Genomic DNA, 19,717 nt, shown 5'->3' with positions numbered 1-19,717 from the left:
TGGGCATTAAAAGCGCGTCCCGGGTTTCGCTGGACCGCCACGAACCTGTGGTATTTACTAAGAGCAAGCTTTTTTCCGCGAGAATGCTCCCATTGTTATATTAATATTAACCCTGCAGTCGCAAGGTCGAGGTATACGCACAATGCGCTTTCAACGTGTCATTCTATGACATTCTGCCTTTATCGATGTCAATTCTAGCAGAACCCAATCCCCATCCCATTTTCAGTCGCGATTCGGCATTGAACGCTTTAACACGCAACGAAAGGGGCAAATTGACCGAATAGAAAGTCCGGTTACGTTGTCACAACCCCGTGGACGGACGCGAGTGAAATTCGTTGCCTCTAGTCGACTGCAATTTTGTACATCCCATTTGTGCAGGCAAGGGTGTCGCCGTATGAAGAAGCAAGCGCATCCCTGAATAGGCTGGGGGTTGGTCGCGTGGCACGTTGAAAAAATAAAACCAGGTGAAATTGCGTTAAAGCGAATTAGCCACGCTAGGCTTGATTTAACGAACCAGCCTGTACGGTATGTTTACCATGAATATGAGAAAAGGGACAGGCCTCTTTGTCCGACACAGGGGGGCGAAACGAAAGTTCAGGTCACGTAAGCGACTCCCGTGGCGTTTCTCCTCGATCGATGAACCCTACTTTCCGTGTAAACGGTTCGTAAAGCCATCGAACTCCAGCCACGGCGCAAAATGACAAGAAGCCTAAAAGCAACCTTGGGCGACGCGCCACCGCGTTGCGAAGCTTCATTGGAAATTCGTGACCTACTTGCTTCTCGTGGTTTTCGAATCCAACGGAAACGTAGGCGAACCTTGGAGAATTTTAAAGACGCGAGAAGCTCTCCGTGCTATCGTTGAAAATATTTGCAGATGTGATTTTTCATAGGAGAATATTTTAAACTGCGAATACGAAACCGATGGAACTTCCATGGAACGAGATTTTGTGCTCGATTCTCTGCTGCTATAAGTAGAATAATTTTTCGTTCTAATAGACTTCCTAGAATCGAGGTATTTTAGTATTTTTTAAATTCTTTTTTAACACGTCGCCTTTAGAAAATCCTTTGACGAGAAGGTAAGTCCTTGTTGAGCTTTCATGTTTTACCATGATTGAAGTATAATCTTTCTGGATGATCTTTCTTTCGCTCTGTCGTTATCCAGACTAACACTGGCTACAGAAAACATTTATACGCTATAGTATCTATTATTCCATTTGCAAATTAGTTCATCAGATCCAAGTATATTATACGACATATCGCTTAGTAGCTTCTTTATGAAATGTAGAAACTGATGAAAAAAAGAAATGTTTGCTTGCAAAGTAAGATTATGTGCAAATACTTCTTGTAGACGCTGTATATATCAAACGTTATCCTATCTTCGAGAAATCAGAAAAAACAAATGGAACCGATACGTTTCCTGGCAAAAAGGAAAAAGTCACCATCAAACATCAATCGAGTTTTTCCCCGGATCCCCGAGATACCAGCTTTTCCAAGCGTAAATATTAATATCGTAAAAGAATCTCGATCTTCTTGAACGTATTTATTTGCCAGTCCCATGGGCTACCCATGAAACGTCCCGTTTCGATTCCAAGTAATTCTAGCCGCGATCCAATATCGGACGGCCATAACTCGTGCCCGACAAATCGCAATTCATGCACACGGGAGCGTGGTGCAGCATGGACGAAGGTATTAGGAATTCCTCCGGATGTGCTCTCGAAAGACGGAGACGCTATGCATGCATGAGTTACGTTCCGGTCGAACCGGGTCGGTGAGTCATTAGTAGCATCGCGACGACAACCGTGAACTTTGCCTGCGGAATTACATTGTTTCTTGGCGTTGCCAACTGTACGATAGTATAGTCTGCGTTGTCTACGATACATCGATAATATCGCGATCCCGTTGCAAGTGTACGTTAGTTGGAACGTACGCGCGTTTCCAGTAAATCGAAACCTTTTCAACCTTCTGTTCCTACGAAATTCGACAATTCGAAACTTTAAGAATCGACTGCCGTTGGATCGATGGAAATTGTAGAGTAACTTTTCGAAGGTTAAGAAACGTCTGGTTGAAGAGGTGAAAGTAAAACCAAGATGGATAATGAGGCAAAGGGTGGATTTGACGCGACGTACGGAGCCAAGTTTCGTTGCCACGTTTTTATTACGAATGCCAATCGATAACGCGGCTCCTACCTACCTCGAGGTTTAACGAGTGGAAGCAGCTGTCCAGGCGGCATTAGTCACCGGGATGTAATTTCTGGCCCACGCCCTGTTCCGCGTGCATTTGTGAAAACCGGAGAACTCGGTCGATTGCTCGCGTGCACTAAATAGCATTAACGTTCGACAATTATTCTTTCGATATTTCTACGGTACAGGATGAACGAAACTAATTGCAGGCAACTCGAACCCATCTCTGCGAGTCTGTAGCAACTAAGGATAATTGATCCAGGGAGCGCGATCGTCGACGAGCATGGATGCATCCGTCGATTTGAATCCGTGGCGGCGTAACACCGCATCTGGATGTACATCTCGAGAAGCTCACCGAGCAGCGTTCGAAATTAATTCCTATTTGCAATCGACGTAGCAGCGCCGTGGAACGGGATACGTTTGCACGACCGCAACATTTTACGCTGCATCGATGAAATTAACAAACCCGGCGTGCTGCGATGATTCGAGCATGGCTCGTTCGACACACAGTTCCACGTTAAATTGATCGAAAGATGTATAAATCCCACGTGAACCGAGACGATTGGCGATAAAGGGACAACGCGCAGCTTTGGAGCTTTCAGCGAGCACCAACTGCAACACTTAATTACGAGCGGTGCGCGCATAGGCATACTATTTTCCGGTTCGACTGAGCCGACCAGCATTACGCTTTTCAAGAACATTAAACACGGCCAAACGAGTTCGATAAATTGTCACGCGAGAGATACGAATGGAAAGAGATAAAGTGAAACGCGAACACTGGGCATTGGTAAATAGGAATTACGCGCGGTGTTTGCTTTTAAAATTCGAGCCCAATGAAAAATCGCAGACGCCAAAACAAAAATAGCCGCGAAACGAAAGCGGAACGAAATCGAAACGGAATCTGAGCGAAATCGAAATCGAAACGAAATCGTCGAAGCAGCGTGCGGCAAAAGAGAGAAATTGTAATTGAAATAGATCTGGCTAATTGTTATTGCGCATTGCGGCGCGTAGATATAATCAGGTTGCACGGCAAATAACATTGATTTTCAATGATCGCTATTATTGGACAAGCGGTCGGACAGCGTGGAAGCCGCAGAGGCGATTTTCCTTTCGTCCCCGATACTCGGGATTTATCGAGTGATTGATTCCAATCAGTTATCCAACTGTTTATCGAATAATCAATGCCGTCGTCTGTTCGCCGATGAGGTGCATGGAAATTACATTTCGCGGACACGCGGTCGCGCAACCGTGCGACTGGACTTTCGTCGTCGAAAATTTATACCGTCCCTGTTCATTTGGCATCGATAATTTTAAACACAACCACAGCCTGAATATAGTGAAAATTATTGAGAGACATTGATAAATGCCGCGAATATTTTAGAACAATAACTTCATTCGTGTACAGAGATAAACTGGAATTAATACATTTCGACCTATTTGAAACTCTTCGACACAGAGAAACGAAAGATTAAAACTATATACATAATAATGGTAAACCAAGAGTACATGATTTTACGAATAATGTAAAAAGTCGATCAATCTAAACATTATGCTAAGAAAAATGCATAAAGCGGAAATGAATAAACCTTTCATTACGTAATTCCAAACTGAATGCGACATTGTCATATAAAATGTACGAGTTTGCCTATAAAATACAATGCGATCGATCCTCAAACGCCCAAAATTGGGCTCTTTTCGATAAAACAAACCAACAGTCGACGAGATGAGAGAAGAAAAAGCATCGAACAAAGCAGGCAGAGTAAAGAATGTCCCGATGTTAACAGTCAAACAATATTATAAGCTAATTTCCCGGAATCGTGTGCCGTTTGTTCGTTACGCGAGGACGATTATAGATTAATTTGATCGAAATGGAGCAATAGGCCGTACCGCGTACGCTACAATATCAGTTTGATTCTGCGAATGGTCCATCGGTTCCACGGAATTGTAAACACACGTATTCGACGGGGGAGGATTCTCATTGCGATTATCGCGACGAGAAAGTCCATTCGTCGTAACCTGCTTCCTATAGATTTCCTTAATGACGCACATTTTTACCCCGACCTTTGCGTCTTACATTTCGACCTCGTTCTATCTCCATCCGCGATCAAACAGTTTAAGTGGGAAACGATGTAATATTCCAGAAATAAAAATTTCTAACATAGACCAAAGCTATTCGCGTAGAATTTCACTCTACGTTCCGAGTATCTTAGAATCTAAGATAAAATATTTCAGGATTTACAGTATTTATTTCGTGCTTGTGCACAATGCGATTCTACTCTGGAAAATAATTTGAATTTCTTAATTTCGGCGCTTACATCGTTTGTCGTTTAGATTTCTCGATTATCGATAACCTGTAATCGAACAGAAGAGACAATGTAACTCGTTTGAATGCATATCGTCGGAAGGCGGAGAATCTTTTTCCGGGCTGTAGGGATTCGAATCTGCGATTTTTTAAATTCATAACACTATGACTAACTTTGATCATCCTAACCAATGTCACTCTCTGTAACTTTTTCTCCTTTTCATTCTTCTCTATACTTGTACTAATTTTAAGCGCTAATCTTAATCGCTTTCGAGTAAGATTAGATTGTGTGACTACTGTTTTTGAGGTCGGGGAATATGCGCGAGCAGAGTTCGTTACAATTTCATTCTACTGCAAACTACGTTGTATATAGAGAGGCAAAGTTTTCTCGTCCGCGCATTACTGAGAAGTTCAGTTAGCACAGGGAATGCTAATTGTTTAGAGAAGTAGTTCGTAGTACATTATGAAAAACGGACTTTCTGAAACGCAATGTGCCTAGGTGCGTCGCGTATTTACTTTAAAATATCGGTAATCGTTCGATAAAGTAATAACTCTTGAAAGAAAATTCTTACGATTTTTGCTTTTTCTTCTGAAATGTCAGCGTCTGAGGAGAACAGAACGCAAATCCAGAAGAAGCTTTCGCACAGAAGCTGATGGGCCGCTACCGCGTTACACCGATATCCGATATCGAGCGTCTTCCTTTTAATGGGTATACCGATACACGGCCTGCTACGTCCGACACACTTTTATGGCAATCAATCGAAGCCGTAAAACCTTCTCGAGTCAATACGTGACCTATACAGATCTGGTTTCCCGTCTTGACCACCACCGTTATAACGTCTCGAGGAATGTTACGACCTAACCAGACTTGAATTACGTCGATCCCGTTTACATTCGAAACGCGTTGATTTGTGCGAAATCACCGGCCCCGGCTATTCGTAAATCGCGTGGAATATTTCTACGTGCAAGGGATGGCCAGTTTTCTCGACTTCGCCATTGTCGCGATTTACTTCTCGAAAATATGATTATCGAGTTTAGTATGTATTATGCCTTTTCAATTACGAAGCAATTTTAAGCTTTCTAGACTATATGAACCATAATTTTAAATTTAATTTTGTATTTGTTACAGTATTAAACTCGCGACTAATTATTTTAGCCAAATAAAAATATGGATTGGAAAAATTGAAATCTTTACGTGATTTTTCGCCGGAAACATCAACGGCGAAAAGATTTCTTCTTAAAGTACGAGATTGCTGTGTTCCGGCTATCAAGAACAATCGCGATACGTAACAAAAGCCTAGCCGATAAGAACTCGCGATTGGCGAGTTCGTACAAGCAAAAATGGGACTTACCTTAAGCTGATGTTGCGGTCGTCTGAGCGCACCCTGGTCTCGTCGTCCGCCAAGTCGATCGGCCTCCGCTTCCAATCCCTCCATCGAGGACTCAGCTTCGCTCAACCAAGCCAAGAACTTGTCCAGGGACCGGTCGAAGTTGTGGAGGGAGTTCATCGCGGAATGAAGCAGTTTTCCTCGATTGATGATACTAAGAAGGATTTAATAGATATAGTCTTTCGTCACGATTCAGGCACGGTCTGTTCGAAACGACCGAATTCGCTTCAATGGCAAACGCAAGAACGAAATCGCGAAAGAATAACTTCTACCATAAAAATTCTGTCAACTACGTTCAAATAAATCTACGTTCGAAACGTTTAAATAAATCGAGTCGAATCGAGCATTTTCAAATCATACACTGACGACTTTAACATTAGAAATTTCTATTTAACAATTTTCCACGATACTAAGATAACGCGAATAAAACTATAATCGAGGCATACCTGGTGTTGAGGTTGTTGTATCTCTGATTGATAGTCTCCGTCATCTTTTTCACGCGAGTCGTGTCGTCCTCCTGATAAACGGCTATCAGCTTCTGCGTCAGCTGATTGAACTGTTCGATCTGATGCTTGTACTGGTGGAGCTCCGCGTGGAACGACTGCAAGCACGAACAGCGTCGAAATAAAATGAGGCGAACAGGTCACCGTGGAGGCGGTAAACTTATATCGCGAGCGGCTCCGCTTCAGACTCGAAAGTCGCGTCCCTCGATAACTCGCGAAAGTTAAATCTTCCTAGAGAGGGAGGCCCGGCTTTCATCTTTCATGGTGGCATCCCGTGCCGTGGAAACTTTATTTGGTCGGCCGGCGACCGATTCGCGTCGAGAAAACTTACGACAATCCAGATTAAGCCGACGAACCAAAAAAAAAACGCGTTCTTATTCATCGCGTTCGCCCGACAAATTTTCTTGCATTTTAATTTCAAAGGAAACGTTTCCATCGAAAGGACTTTGCCATTGGAGGAAAATTGAAACTATTTTAGAACGAGATGAACCGACAAACGAGACGTAAAAATGTAATCGAACGACAAACGGATCAATTAATCAATTACGATTGCAAGTACCAAGGGAGAGGAAGAATCTGGCCAGTGATAGACACCGGAAAGCTAACCTTTGCAAACGAAACATACACCGGAATCAAGTTCTATTAAACAAGGCTGAAGTGTTAGCTTAGGACTTCGTAAAACCGTGAAAACTCTCGCGACGAATCGTTACAGTAATCGAATAAACGGTCTCGATGTTTCTCAAGTATCGTCTTGTTAAACACTCACCATATTCGGACATCGGAAGGGAAGTTTTTGAATTACGAAATTAGAAGAATATTACTTTCTCAACGATACGACGTAGTACGTCCTTCGTGATTCGCGCGTCGTAACCGAATGAACGCAGAATGCTTACGTTCGATGATACCGCCGGTCGTTAAAGACGCGTAGAAAAGGACAACGATCGAGAGTGACAACAAACGAGGCGGGGCTATTGCCGTTAGAATCAAGGCGATCCCTAAATACCAAATATATCGGCGTTGCTCGACGAAATAAATTATTCCATGAATAGCCCATTCGGCTCTTTTGAACGTAAACAGAGTTCTGGCCGCGTGACGTACTACGCCGTGGCACGATCTCGCGTTGATTGGGAGTTTGACCGTTCTTTCGTCTATCTCTCGTGCGCACTGCTCGGCCATTTTTCCCTCCACGAGTCGCGTTATTCTGATACACAAAGCGGATCGTTGCTAAAAAGAGGTTAGTAGCTGCTGGGATGAATACCGATCCGTTCGCTCTCTTTAATCGCGGTCGCGGCCTGTAACGAAGCTTCTAGCCAGCCATTATACTCGCGACCGTTTCTTTTTATATCCACTTCTTTTTTTCTCCCTTTTTCCTCTCCTCTTCTCCCTCCCCCCTCTCTCTCTCTCTCTCTCTCTCTCTCTCTCTTTATTGGAGCAATCGCAGAAAATGCAAGCCGGTTAGATTATACGGGTAACTTTATTCGATCATTTGCGTAATTTTCTGATGGTACGTAATTAGATTATGGGATTAGTACAAACTGTCTTGATGGCGGATGAAATTTAATATCTGAGAAGAAGCTTTTTTCGTTTTTATTGTTTTTTAAGCGGCAGGTAAGAGCGGTCGGTGTACGGAATGTTAAAACTCGAGGGAGTAACCGCGTATAGCAGAGTAGCCTCGTATCACCGGTCTATCCGGAAGCTGGTGAGCGTTCTTACGGTTGGATAGGTGCATACTGAGAATGGCAGGCTCGGGGGCAGAGATCTGGTAAAATGGAATAAACTGGTAGAATACGAGGAACATTTTGCGCTAACGTCATGCGTATTGTTTTAAGGAACGCTCGTTCTCCGTGACTTCTTGTTTCCTTTCTCTTATTACAACTTCAAATGCACTGCTGCTCTCGAGATTGCTACGTCGCTCCCGTATTTGTGCGAGCGTTTCAATGAAAATCGAGTTCAAGTTCAAACACTTGTCGAGTCTGAAACGCTTACCACTCGACCCTAATGTATCAACGATTCTTTCAACCTCTACAGCGTAACGCGTTAAAATCCACGAAATTATCGTTACGTTACAGGAATAGTTACAGTAGCGTCACGTTCTAACTATCTGCGACTTTCCTTCCTCCATATCTACAGTTTAATCTTTTTTTAACTGACTTCGTGACACGAGCTACTGTCGTTAACAAACACGATATCGCTTGTATTTAATTTAAACGAAAGATACGTAGTTACGTAATGAAACAATTACAACTATACCTTCCTTGATAACTGGTGAGATAAAATATCGACCAGTGGACACTTAACGCGATTAGATGCTGCACCCGAGAGATGTCTTTTACCAATACAAACTATAATACACCTAATATATACTGCGGAGGAGCGATTTTCACAATGGGAGGAATTATCTTTGAATTCTAGGTTATTCGATATAATTATGCAAAATTAGAACGCGACTAAAATCGATCGTCATAATTATCAATCAACACTCGGCGATTTAAACCACGCACCGAGTCCATTTACCGCTGCCAATAACACGGAATTCCCAGATGATCGTTCGTTCAGTCTCCTAATCGCAATCAACGCAAATTGCTGCGATCAAACGGGAGAACCGGTTGCCTTCTGTCTGTTGCACAGCCATTGACACGAGAGAGATAAAGAGGAGATAAAGAGGACGACCCCGAGAGGTCGGTTGTCCGCGCACGGGTTAATGCAGCTCGGTTAAGAAAGGGAGAAAAATGCCAGCGTACCTTTTGTTCCCGGAGCTGTGCCTCGAGAACATCGGCAGTGTGCCCGACGGCCCGCATTTTCTCCAGCCGAGTTTCCATTCGCGCCAACCAGACCTCCACCTCGTTCCTTTTGGCCTCGTATCGCTGACTGTCCCCGAGCATCGCGTCCAACTCCGACTTCCTCTGCATCATTTTCGAGTTCATTTCGTCCCAGTGCTCCCTCAGCTTCGTAACTGCAACAATAATCGGACGGACGTGCCGTTTTCATACGATCTGTGTGCCACTATCTTCGCGTCTGTTCCTGTTTCTTCGACAATTTCTATCTACCTTCTCGTGTGTCGCTATATCAAAGCGGTCAAGCGTGATACACACTGTCGTTGAAAAGCTCGTGAGCTTCGTAAAAGGCAAGAATTTTAAGGGAAGCAACTCGAAATTTCGTTACCTTAAGAAACTCTTTTATCGCAAGTTTATACTCTATCGATGTCTATAAATTTAATCTTAAGATAAAAGCAAAATTAGTAGGACGTTGGATATACGTAGGAAAATTGGTTTCGTTATATAGCAGTGACCTAATGGAAAGTTATAGCGAAATAGAGGAGAGAATAATTGTGGAGGAACGGGGATCGTCGGAGATTGAGCTGAAACGCGGGGCTGTCTTTGATGTAGATGGCTGACACAGATAGCGAATGCTTTTCGCGACAGTTGATGATTTATGTGTTTAGTATTAGCACAGCAGAGTGAAATACTCGCCCTGTAAGATACGATCGATTCGATTCATCGTGAAACGAAAAGGGTGCCGACGGATTAACTTGTTAAAACAACATACATAGATTATGAAGACAAGCTGCCAACAAACGGAATAAATTCAATCTGTGTCTCGTTCGAGATTCATTTCATACGGTTCCTCCTTTTACGTAAATCAAAAGTCCAATAATAGAGCGAAGATAAAGTACGCGGAGCTCCGGGGCTCGTTGCCTCGGTTATCATAACCAATCAGTATCCTTTTGCAAGAACAATTCGAAAAAGCCAGGTCGAACACGGAATTAAACTTATATTCTGTTCGATGACGTTCGTAACAAGGGCTGCATGAATAAATAAACCTATCCAAGCTTTCGAACAATCGTTCCAATTAATCGATCCTTTCGATTCGCTGCTACCACGACAATTTCAATGCTCGTCGAACGAAACAAAGGAGATTTTAAATAAACGTAAGAATCACGGAATCGTATAATCGATCGTTGATCCTTCTCGAGAGGGTTAAACGTTCCGACACGAGGACGTTAAACACGATGCACGCTCGAATTCGAGAGCGGCCGATCGTGTAGAGGCTCGTTAATCGAACGCGAGGAAGTCGGCCGCTGGCACGTGCTCGTTGAGCATCAAGAAGCACTTCTCAGCCAGGCTAAAATCCACGTTGAAATTCGCGCCAGACACGAGGAATCAGCTGGAAACTGTCCAAGCTGGTGCAGCTTAGCGGGAAAGAACGCGCAGCTGGAAAAGCGGGGTGCAAAGCATTGGCAGCGTTTCAACATCCGTAACAACAGAATTACCACGCGTGGACAGCTCTGCAGAATGGGGTTCTATAGTGTACCTTTGATGATGCAACGCATGTACAGGATGTTTCGCGACAGGGTGCCGGCAAACAGGACCGAGGCTAAAACGAAAACAACGTGATTGAGAGCGTCGCACTCTCTAAATATTGTAGGATTAAAGTGGTTAAGCTAGCATGCTTACGAAAGACGACTGGAACGAATCTGTCTCGTGGTATACGGTCTCTGTTAATATTCTCTCATGTTTTTCCGTAATATTTTTATTACCACCGCTGCTGCGATTATTGCGAGTAATTTGTAAAAGAACCGTATCGTTGGTTTTTAAACAGAATTTTAACGAATATGTTGAAAAACGCCGCATTGTACGGCACAGAATGGAAGACATCGTAATCTAGAGCACGCGTAATAATATTCGAAAACAGCAAATCCAGTTGCCTGTTACAATGCACGAGGAGAGACAAACGCGTAAGCACTCGAGGCAATTCGTAGTTTAGCGGATCCACGCTGTTACAACCGAGCCGCTGTTTCCAGACAGTAGCACAATTTAGAATGATATAGAGATCTATATATCGTTGGAAACTAAAAAATACATATTGAAATGAAAACAATTTCGCAGAAACTTTTAGCTATGCGTATGAAATATTTCGTGGGATATTTCCATTGCAAACAGAACCATTAATATCGTAGAAATTGCGATTAATTCGACGAATACGTGCCAAACGATATTTACAAATATTTTCAAATAAAATTTCAATCGTTTCTAATTAAAAAAATTATTACATGCTAATTGTATTAAAAGAATTGTTATATCTTCGTCGTAATTCAATTATATTCCCTGTCGCATTATCTATCCTTCGTTATATTTCCCAATTAAAAGAATCATTCGCGGGCTCCTGTAGGCGTAGCATCGCAGAATTCGACATACCATTAAATTTTATTTTTTGATATTCGTATATTCATACTTTTAACGTTCCATAATCTTAAACCACCCTATAGAACCGAACAAAAACCCGATCGATCACGGTACTTCGTTCGCATCGATACATCATCGTGGCTAATTTTCTGGCGGACAGAGAACGAAGAATTACGATCAGAGTGCATTCGCACGTAACCGGAAGCATATACTGGTCTCGCAGACTGATATAATCCGACAAACCACGCATGCTAGACTAATGTTTCTAAGTGAAGAGGAAAGAGCACCGACTGGATGGCTACGTGAGCCTCGGATCCCGGGACCGGAAGTAAAGTGGCTTGATCTATCATCCCTCCCACTCGCGGAGTCTCTGAAGGGACACCGTGCAAAAGACGAGGAGGTTGTCTTCTAGTGGCTGCGCTCGATGACTTATTACAAGAGCAATTCGCTCTCATAGACCCCTACGACTCAGACCCCGCGTGCCCTACCCTTTTCAACTCGTGTCACAAGCGTGACAAGTGTTCGATGGGACATTAAAGATGGCACGTACACTCTTCAACCTAGGAACGAACCTATCGCGTCGCTGAACTCCCAGTCATCCTCATCACGAATGCGACTTTGAAATTTCAGCATCGCTAACGCACAGATTGTTCGTTTTTCTAACCGTCGCGTAAATGTATTTTATAATTTTATGACAATTCAAATAATTACGAATTGTTATCGGTAATGAATGCGTTTATATAAAATGATATGTTAGAAATTCTGTGTGTGTGTGTGTATCAGTGTTAACTTTAATACTAAATAACCAGTATTTTAATAAATAAAAATAATAATAAAGTGGGCTGGTGTTTCACGTTGCTTTTAAGTAGCTTTAAACGACTATAAGTAAAGCATGTAGCCTGGCGAACTTTCCATAATTTATTACCCATTTTGCTCTATTATGTTCGATAAACACATTAAATTATAATACGATATGGCATTATTATTTAAACTGCTCGCGAATTTCATTAAATTCACGCACAACTATTTCGATTAATTAATTTCGCCAATCTACTATAACTATACAGGCTATAATATCATCCTACGTTGAATCGATAACGTTAGAAGAGACACTGGGATAATAAAATTTCCGGAGCCTCGATACGTTTTATATATACGATACAAAATTCCATCGCAAATTAGGTTTATCTTTCGACTGGTCTGTGATTAAACCAACTGAAAGTTATCGCGTATGGTAATTCTAGGTGCGTACACATAATAAATTATCACGTTGCATAGAAACCGTAATAAAGACGTTCGCGCAACCACCGTACGAGCCTAAATTACAGGTATACATTATCAACCGCGTTTAATCCATGTACAACGAGCGCAGCGGCGTGTGTCAATCGAATCGTCGACCACCTCATATTCTCTGGAGCCGTGCGTGACCATAACTGACGATCCTGATATTCCCGGCAGGCTAACAGAGTAGTCAACGAACCAATGTACGTGCGAACTCTGTATGTATAAACTACGACGATGGTAATGCGTTTACGCGATCGAATTCTGCTCGTGTATCCCATCGAAAATTCCATACGAAATTCCAACAAACTTTCCTACATTCCAATAAATCACTGGCCAAAATCTACAATAATATTCGAAAGAGTTGCTGCGATAAGGAGACAGCTTCGTTTTCTAGTAGATATTTTATCTAGTTATCTAGTAGATAACCGACAAAAATTAACTCGGAATCGATCAAAATCAAACTACTTTTCCAAATATACTGTAAATTCATAGCCATACAGCGATTACAGAAAATGTTTTCTACGCTATGGTACTGTATTTGCTAGGATGAAGTATATCGAATTTCGTACGATTTGCCGGTACTTTCACTGCGATTACAAAAATTCTATAGTACGGAAATAAAATCTGCAAACGTATAAAATCCACTTCATTGGAATATAAGGATATGTACAAATATTTTTCACAGCAAACGTATAACCGTTTTTTTCTCTTTTAATAAATACGATTCAAATACTCGTCTGATTCGTGGCAAATGCTTCGTTTGGCAAATAACGGAGGTTTAGCGCGAAGATATACGAATATCGGGATATAATCATGGATATAGGAAAACCATGTTGACGACCCGGAAGATATGGGTCGATACGACTCGTAAGAAGCTGGTCGTGTAGCCGGCACTCGTGAGACTCTCGCTCGCGTGCCTTTTATTACCTAGGTGTCTAATGCACCTCTATTAAATTCAGATGAATCGCCTAATATATTCAAATTGGCGGAGTAGCACCCCGGTAAAGCGAGCGAAGAAGCATTCCGATTGAAATCGATGAAATACAAAGACCAGACGAAGAGAGAGGAACACGGTAAACGGTTGGATAAAGCGGAGAAGAGTGGAACGAAGAGGAAAGACGGGAAACTAGATGGGAAGGAACGAAGAGGGAATCGTCGGTTACTTTGGCGAAATGAAAATTGAAGTCGAGCAAAATCCCGTCTGAGCGCGTTATCTCGTCCACAGAAACGAAGAGAGTTCGTCGGCTCGCTGCCCGATGAACCGTTTATCAAACAACCTGCATACGCGCGGAATTTAATTGTAAAATTGTAATACCGCTGGGTAAAAGGTGGATAAGCCGAGTTCGCCAACGAAATTGTCCGCTCTTGCCTGACCACGCGCTTACGATCCCGGACCATCGCCGACGGCCAACACTGGCCAAATGTGGTCACAATTATCCGGGATAGTTTAACTGCCCCGATAAAATATATTCCAAGCCTTATTAGGCTCTTGCTGCCAGATGAGAAACGTTACCATTATGTGAATACTTAGACAATGCCCAAAAGGATGGGTAACGTTTTCACTAATATTTCCGGGAGAAAAGAATAACTTTTGGTAGAGCATATCGACGACCATTCTCGAGTTTTAGAGCAATGAACTTGTAGAGTAGCGGCTGGATGATAAATAGCGATGCGTCGAATTTAATTTCCAAATTTTGCAAGCTATCGGAAATAACAAATGTGTATACGTAATTTTACGAGCGTAGGATTAATGGCAAATGCAGAATTTCGACATTTCGGAATCGAAACATTCCACAATTTCAGATATTCCGATTCCGCTACCGTATTAAATTATTTTTTCCCGACAATCGCAAAGGAGCAGGATAACGTCGTTCAACGAATAACAATAGTTAATATGGTCGATCGTGAAGGAAACGAGATACTCGACTTGCTCTTAGTCCAACGCACGGCATAGAAACGGCAACGGCAAAGGGTTCGATGATAGAACAGCCGATCAATCGAAAGCTATGCTGCTCGAGCTAAGTTCAAACTCGACCCCAACTTCGTTAAGCAGTCTCTTCGAAAGATTTCCAGGGACCCTTGCCAAGTGGATTATGTTGGAACGTGGTCATGGATGAAGTTAGTCGAAAGTTGCACGCTCTGTTGTTCCCTCGGACTCGGATTTAAAGCTGCTCGGTATCCGGATGTCCGAGCAAATAAGGAGAGTCATCCACGCGAATCAGAGAGGACGCGGGCTAGGAAAGAAGCACGGTGTAGAGGACGCGTCTCGGGTTTTTCGTTCCGCGACGTCATTTCTCCATTCTGCTACGTGCACCCAAGTATCTCGTTGGGTTTGAGTGTCGGTAAACAGCGGCTACGAGCCAACCGAGTGTTCGAGTGCCCCTCCGTGCCGCTGAGGATCGAGAAATTGAAGAAGTTCACTTGTTAAAATTCTAACGCTCGGCGGAAAACTTTGTTCGCGCTGCCTCGCGGAAAGAACTTCAATTAAACTCGCAAGAACGGTCGGACCTGGAGGAAGGATGCACGCCTCGAAGGATTGCTTGAATCGTCAAGCAGGATTCGTAAAATACGTGTCGCAATGGCTAGATTCTTCTTTACTTTTCATTCGTACCTGCTGCTTTAACTGGTTGATAGATAAAATTATTCAATTTACGCGTTAATTCGAAGAGAGAAAAAATTCGATCGAGTTGGAAGAGAAATGTTTCTTTAACGAACGACTTTCCTAACCGAATAAACTCGATGATATTCCGCCAACTTTAAATGTCTGGTACCATCGCGACGGTGTAACAGAATCGAACGAGCCACGCGAAGAGACGAACAAACCGCACCGAGCCACGAAATGAAACTTTACACGTGGCGAAATGGAATTTCCGATAAACTCGACGATTCGAACGCCACGGCGGCTGTATCGCGAGATTTTTCTCTTCCATTACTAGCTGACAGACGAGTTTTTCTCTCGTCGGTTCCCGATCTAATCTCGAATCGCAGAAAATCGTCGAATGGAAAACGGCGAAGCGAAAAAAGAAGAAAAGAGAGGAAAACTCGAAACAGGCGGATGTCCTAAACGCGCATAAAAGAACAATACGTTCGAGGTAATTCGTTCAGCAGTGGTCATTCGTAACTGAAAACGTACCTAACACAGTTTGGCCATTGCGAAACGTACGAACGTCACAATGCCACAATCGCTTACCCTCCCGTTGTTCGTAACGCCGTCCTTTCTTTCGTATCTGCGCTCAGAAAGCGGATAATAAAGACGCTAACGGCCCCAATGTGTGTATCTCTTGCCGCAAAGCACCTCAGAGTTTGGGACGCTCGTTCGCCAGGCCATTTGCGCTCCTCTCTGCATGAAAATTTAACGCCAAGCGCGCACATCCGGGCACCGGCTTAAATGCGGGATGTGTTTAAGCGATGAAGTTCGTGGATACGTTTCGTACATGGCAACTGACTAGGGAGTATCCAATTCTTTTTAATTTTAACTCGTGTTTTGCCTGTTCCGCTGTAATATTCGACTAAAAAACGGAAGCACCTTCGTTCAACGAGAGTTTTCCTGTATATTAAAAACTATTCTACGTATGCAACGACTATACACTCTTGTGTATGCGCGCGACTATGTATATGCGTCAGGACGAATTACCCGAGCAATAAAGTTGCGAATGATACGCGATCGAAGATCAGATAAATACTTACGTTAGCTATTGATAGCGAATAAAAAGCAATTCGTAGCGTGCATACGAAAGTACTTTGGTCGCACGAAACAAGCACGTTTATTGTGCGCTCGAAACCTTCGGAGAATCGTATCTGGGTCGTTATAGTTGGTAAAATTAGCTATAAACGGTATATTTATTGTCGCGAATATGTATCCTTATTTACTCGTTTAAGTACGCTCCACTTACTCGACTCCGTGAATCCTGTGCAAATACCCCTGGGGCGTAAAATTTATTCGAAAGCCAAGCAACGAAACAACATCGACAATTTCACACGTAAATGTTTTACTTCAGAAGTAAAGGTATATAAAACGTAAAAGAATTACAAAGTTTCGCAACGAAGCAGAAAGAGGACTTGGAAAGAGAAAAAGTGTAGTTTGCCCCTAAAGGGACGTGGCTTTTCAAAATCCTACAAATTAACTCTCGAAGATCCATGATTCGACAATTTTTCCTACGAGTTTTATAGCCAGCAGAAGCTGCCGGCCGTGAATATTACAATGTATCGCGGGTACGTGCGATAAATCGGCGGAGATTACGCTCGGCAATGGTACGAGAAGTAATTGAGGCGGCGGCAAGAGGCGGGAACGAATGATAAAACACGGAGAACGCTCGAACGAAAGTTGTTCGAAAGTTTCGAGAGTCGGAAGTTCGGCGGTAATGTATGACGGTAGAAGGCGAGAAAAATGGATGTTGCCGCGATAACTTTGGAACGTGGAGAGCGCGCTCGCCGTCAAAGACAAAGAGAACGGGAGGGAGGCACGTTTCGCGTCGAAAATGGAATCCGAATCTCATTAACGGAATCTCCATTGCAGCTAGATGATACAGGCAAGATCCGCGACTCTCGTTGACCGTCACCGAATGCGAAAGCCCTCGTGTCCATCCGTTAACCGACGATTTCAACGTTTCAACAATGACACGGTTTAAACGGGGACGCTGCTTAGCCCGTCCGATTTTCCTTTGCGGAGCTTAACCGGGATTTACAAGCGAACGTAATTCTCATCTGGTCCGTGGAAAAAGGGATCTGGATAAAGGTAATGAGCTCTCGAACTATTTGTCGCGGGAGCCATGGCCAATTTTAGTCGAAACAATGGTGCGCGAAGAACACAGGAACGAACGATTGTAACACGATTGTTCGGTTTCTGTAAAATGCCGAACCAAACTGTAATAGGAGGAAAAGCAATTTAGAGAAAGCAGAGTGTTTAGAACTATTCAAATAAATAAGAAATATCGAATCGAACTAAATTTTCGGCTACGACAAACGATCATTTATAAAATACTTGCTCCAGACAATTTTTTAACACTGACGATTTGTAACTTGTAAGGTTTCGCTAATAATATTGGTTCGATGTTTCTACGCGAGAATCCAGGTAATATATCAACACGAAGTATCATTTATCTTAACTCTTTGTGGACAAACGATAATTTCTTCTTTTAGAATCCATACGACTAAATTATTAAATATAAAAAGGTCGAAGAAAAGAATTACCATGGTCCGGACGAAGCAACGAAATTATATCGCGATATATCGAAACAACGAGGAAATTCAGCGTGTGTAAACCGATATAATAATCCATTATTTTGGTCAAACCGCGTGGATAATAGAGCGATTCAAAGACCGAACAGGTAGAACACCGCCAATTTGGAAACCGTGCGAGAAGGAACAATTGAAAGGCTAAACGATCGTGTAAACAGCGTGTAAACAAGTTCGATCGGTGCTCGAGTTACGCGTCACGTCGGTGTCCGTGGTTTGAAACGCGTCGAACTTCCGGCGGTGTTCGCAGCGGAATTTCATTAAGCAAACACGAAGCGCGCGCGCGACGAAACTCATTACGCGAACCTTATTATAGTCACCGCGTTACAAGGATGCGAGGTCCGCAAGGATCGCTGAACGCAAGCCGGAGAGAACTCGTCGAGCGAATAAAATGCGAGATCCACGACGATAAAAGACGGAGACGCGGCTCGAACAATGCTTGCGAAGAAATTAAAACTTTACACGTAGACGCGAGGTTATTGTTTCAGCGAAGATAACGTAAAGTTAAATTTTAAACTCACGCGCGTGTAATTGTACGACGTTAGTTCGTATGATAACGACGTTCGGTAAAGTTGGGCAATCGAGGAATTTTTATCTTGAAAAGTTTGATGGCGAACGAAGTGTTCTTGATTAATTCTACTGAGAAAAGAGTTAAGAGATTTCACGTTCGGATTATTTTCTTATATCTTCGTATAGCGAGCTGAATATCATAGCACCGTAAGTCGAAAGTTTGAAAATTTGTATCTCAATTCTTCAGAGAATCTTTCTATCAAACGTAGTAAAAGTTTCGTAATTAATTACATCGTAATATCGATATCCTCTGTCGCGATAAGTTCTCGCAACTTGGAGAAATGAAATGAAATTTTTATAATAATAAACGCAAAACGCGCTATTTCACGTAAAATAGGAATCCGATTTACACCGCTGTAATCCTCGGCTTTGCGCGCGATAAGCCGCGTATAACGAAGTTTAACTATCGATTTTTGGAACTGAATTATAACACAAAGATTCGTATCCGCGTGAAACGAATGAAACGTCTATAAAAAACATCGTTTCGCTTAAACGAAAGAAAGTGGAGAAGTAATCGATATTTATCTATAAATAAATTTGAAAAATTAATTAGAAAATAAAGAGAGCGGGTAAAGTTCCGTATGGCGTGTAGCTGTTTTAATTGTTATTAATCGAAACGATTCGAGTACTCGTGTGCGGACTTTATTTCGCGGACAGCGAGCGCCGTCTCTTTTACGTGGAAAATTGGCAGCTGGTTCCTTTTTCCCTTCCCACGTTGTATGATTGATCGATCTAACCACTTTGCCGCGGAGCTGGCCGAAATTACCCGGCGATTCGTGCAAATTGTTTGCAAATTGCGATCGATTTCGGGGCGTGGATTGAAATGCACGGTAACCAAGAAAAATGAAGGCGAATTTCGTGTCCTTTTCGACGCTTGTAATTTCGATATTCGTTTACAGATCGTTTGGGATGCGATTTTACCGAATCCTGGAATGGGATCGATGCGACGATATCGGCGTAAAAGGTTAAAACGAATAAAGAATCATCTGTGATACGATCCGTAACGCAAATTCCGTGAAATTTCAAACAAATTCACGCGAGTTTAAACACGATGTAGCGCCTAGAACGAACG

The 19,717-nt window shown here is 42.7% G+C and overlaps 1 protein-coding gene across 10 annotated transcripts in view; it reads right to left on the bottom strand.

The window, feature by feature from the left end:
* LOC117238618 (dystrophin, isoforms A/C/F/G/H) overlaps positions 1-19,717 on the bottom strand; it is a 438,274-nt gene that overhangs the window by 291,904 nt on the left and 126,653 nt on the right. For all 10 annotated transcript variants that reach the window (XM_033503734.1, XM_033503710.1, XM_033503654.1 and 7 more), the window contains 3 exons: positions 9,115-9,326; positions 6,317-6,471; positions 5,835-6,024 (listed from right to left, as the gene is read on the bottom strand). In XM_033503734.1, the coding sequence (XP_033359625.1) occupies positions 5,835-6,024; positions 6,317-6,471; positions 9,115-9,326 (557 nt within the window). The remainder of the gene's footprint in view (positions 1-5,834; positions 6,025-6,316; positions 6,472-9,114; positions 9,327-19,717) is intronic.

The sequence above is a fragment of the Bombus vosnesenskii genome, unplaced genomic scaffold (genome assembly GCF_011952255.1).
Source record: "Bombus vosnesenskii isolate JDL3184/JDL3185 unplaced genomic scaffold, Bvos_JDL3184-5_v1.1 scf7180000013264, whole genome shotgun sequence".
NCBI lineage: Eukaryota > Metazoa > Arthropoda > Insecta > Hymenoptera > Apidae > Bombus > Bombus vosnesenskii.
This window is presented reverse-complemented; position numbering and strand designations above follow the sequence as displayed.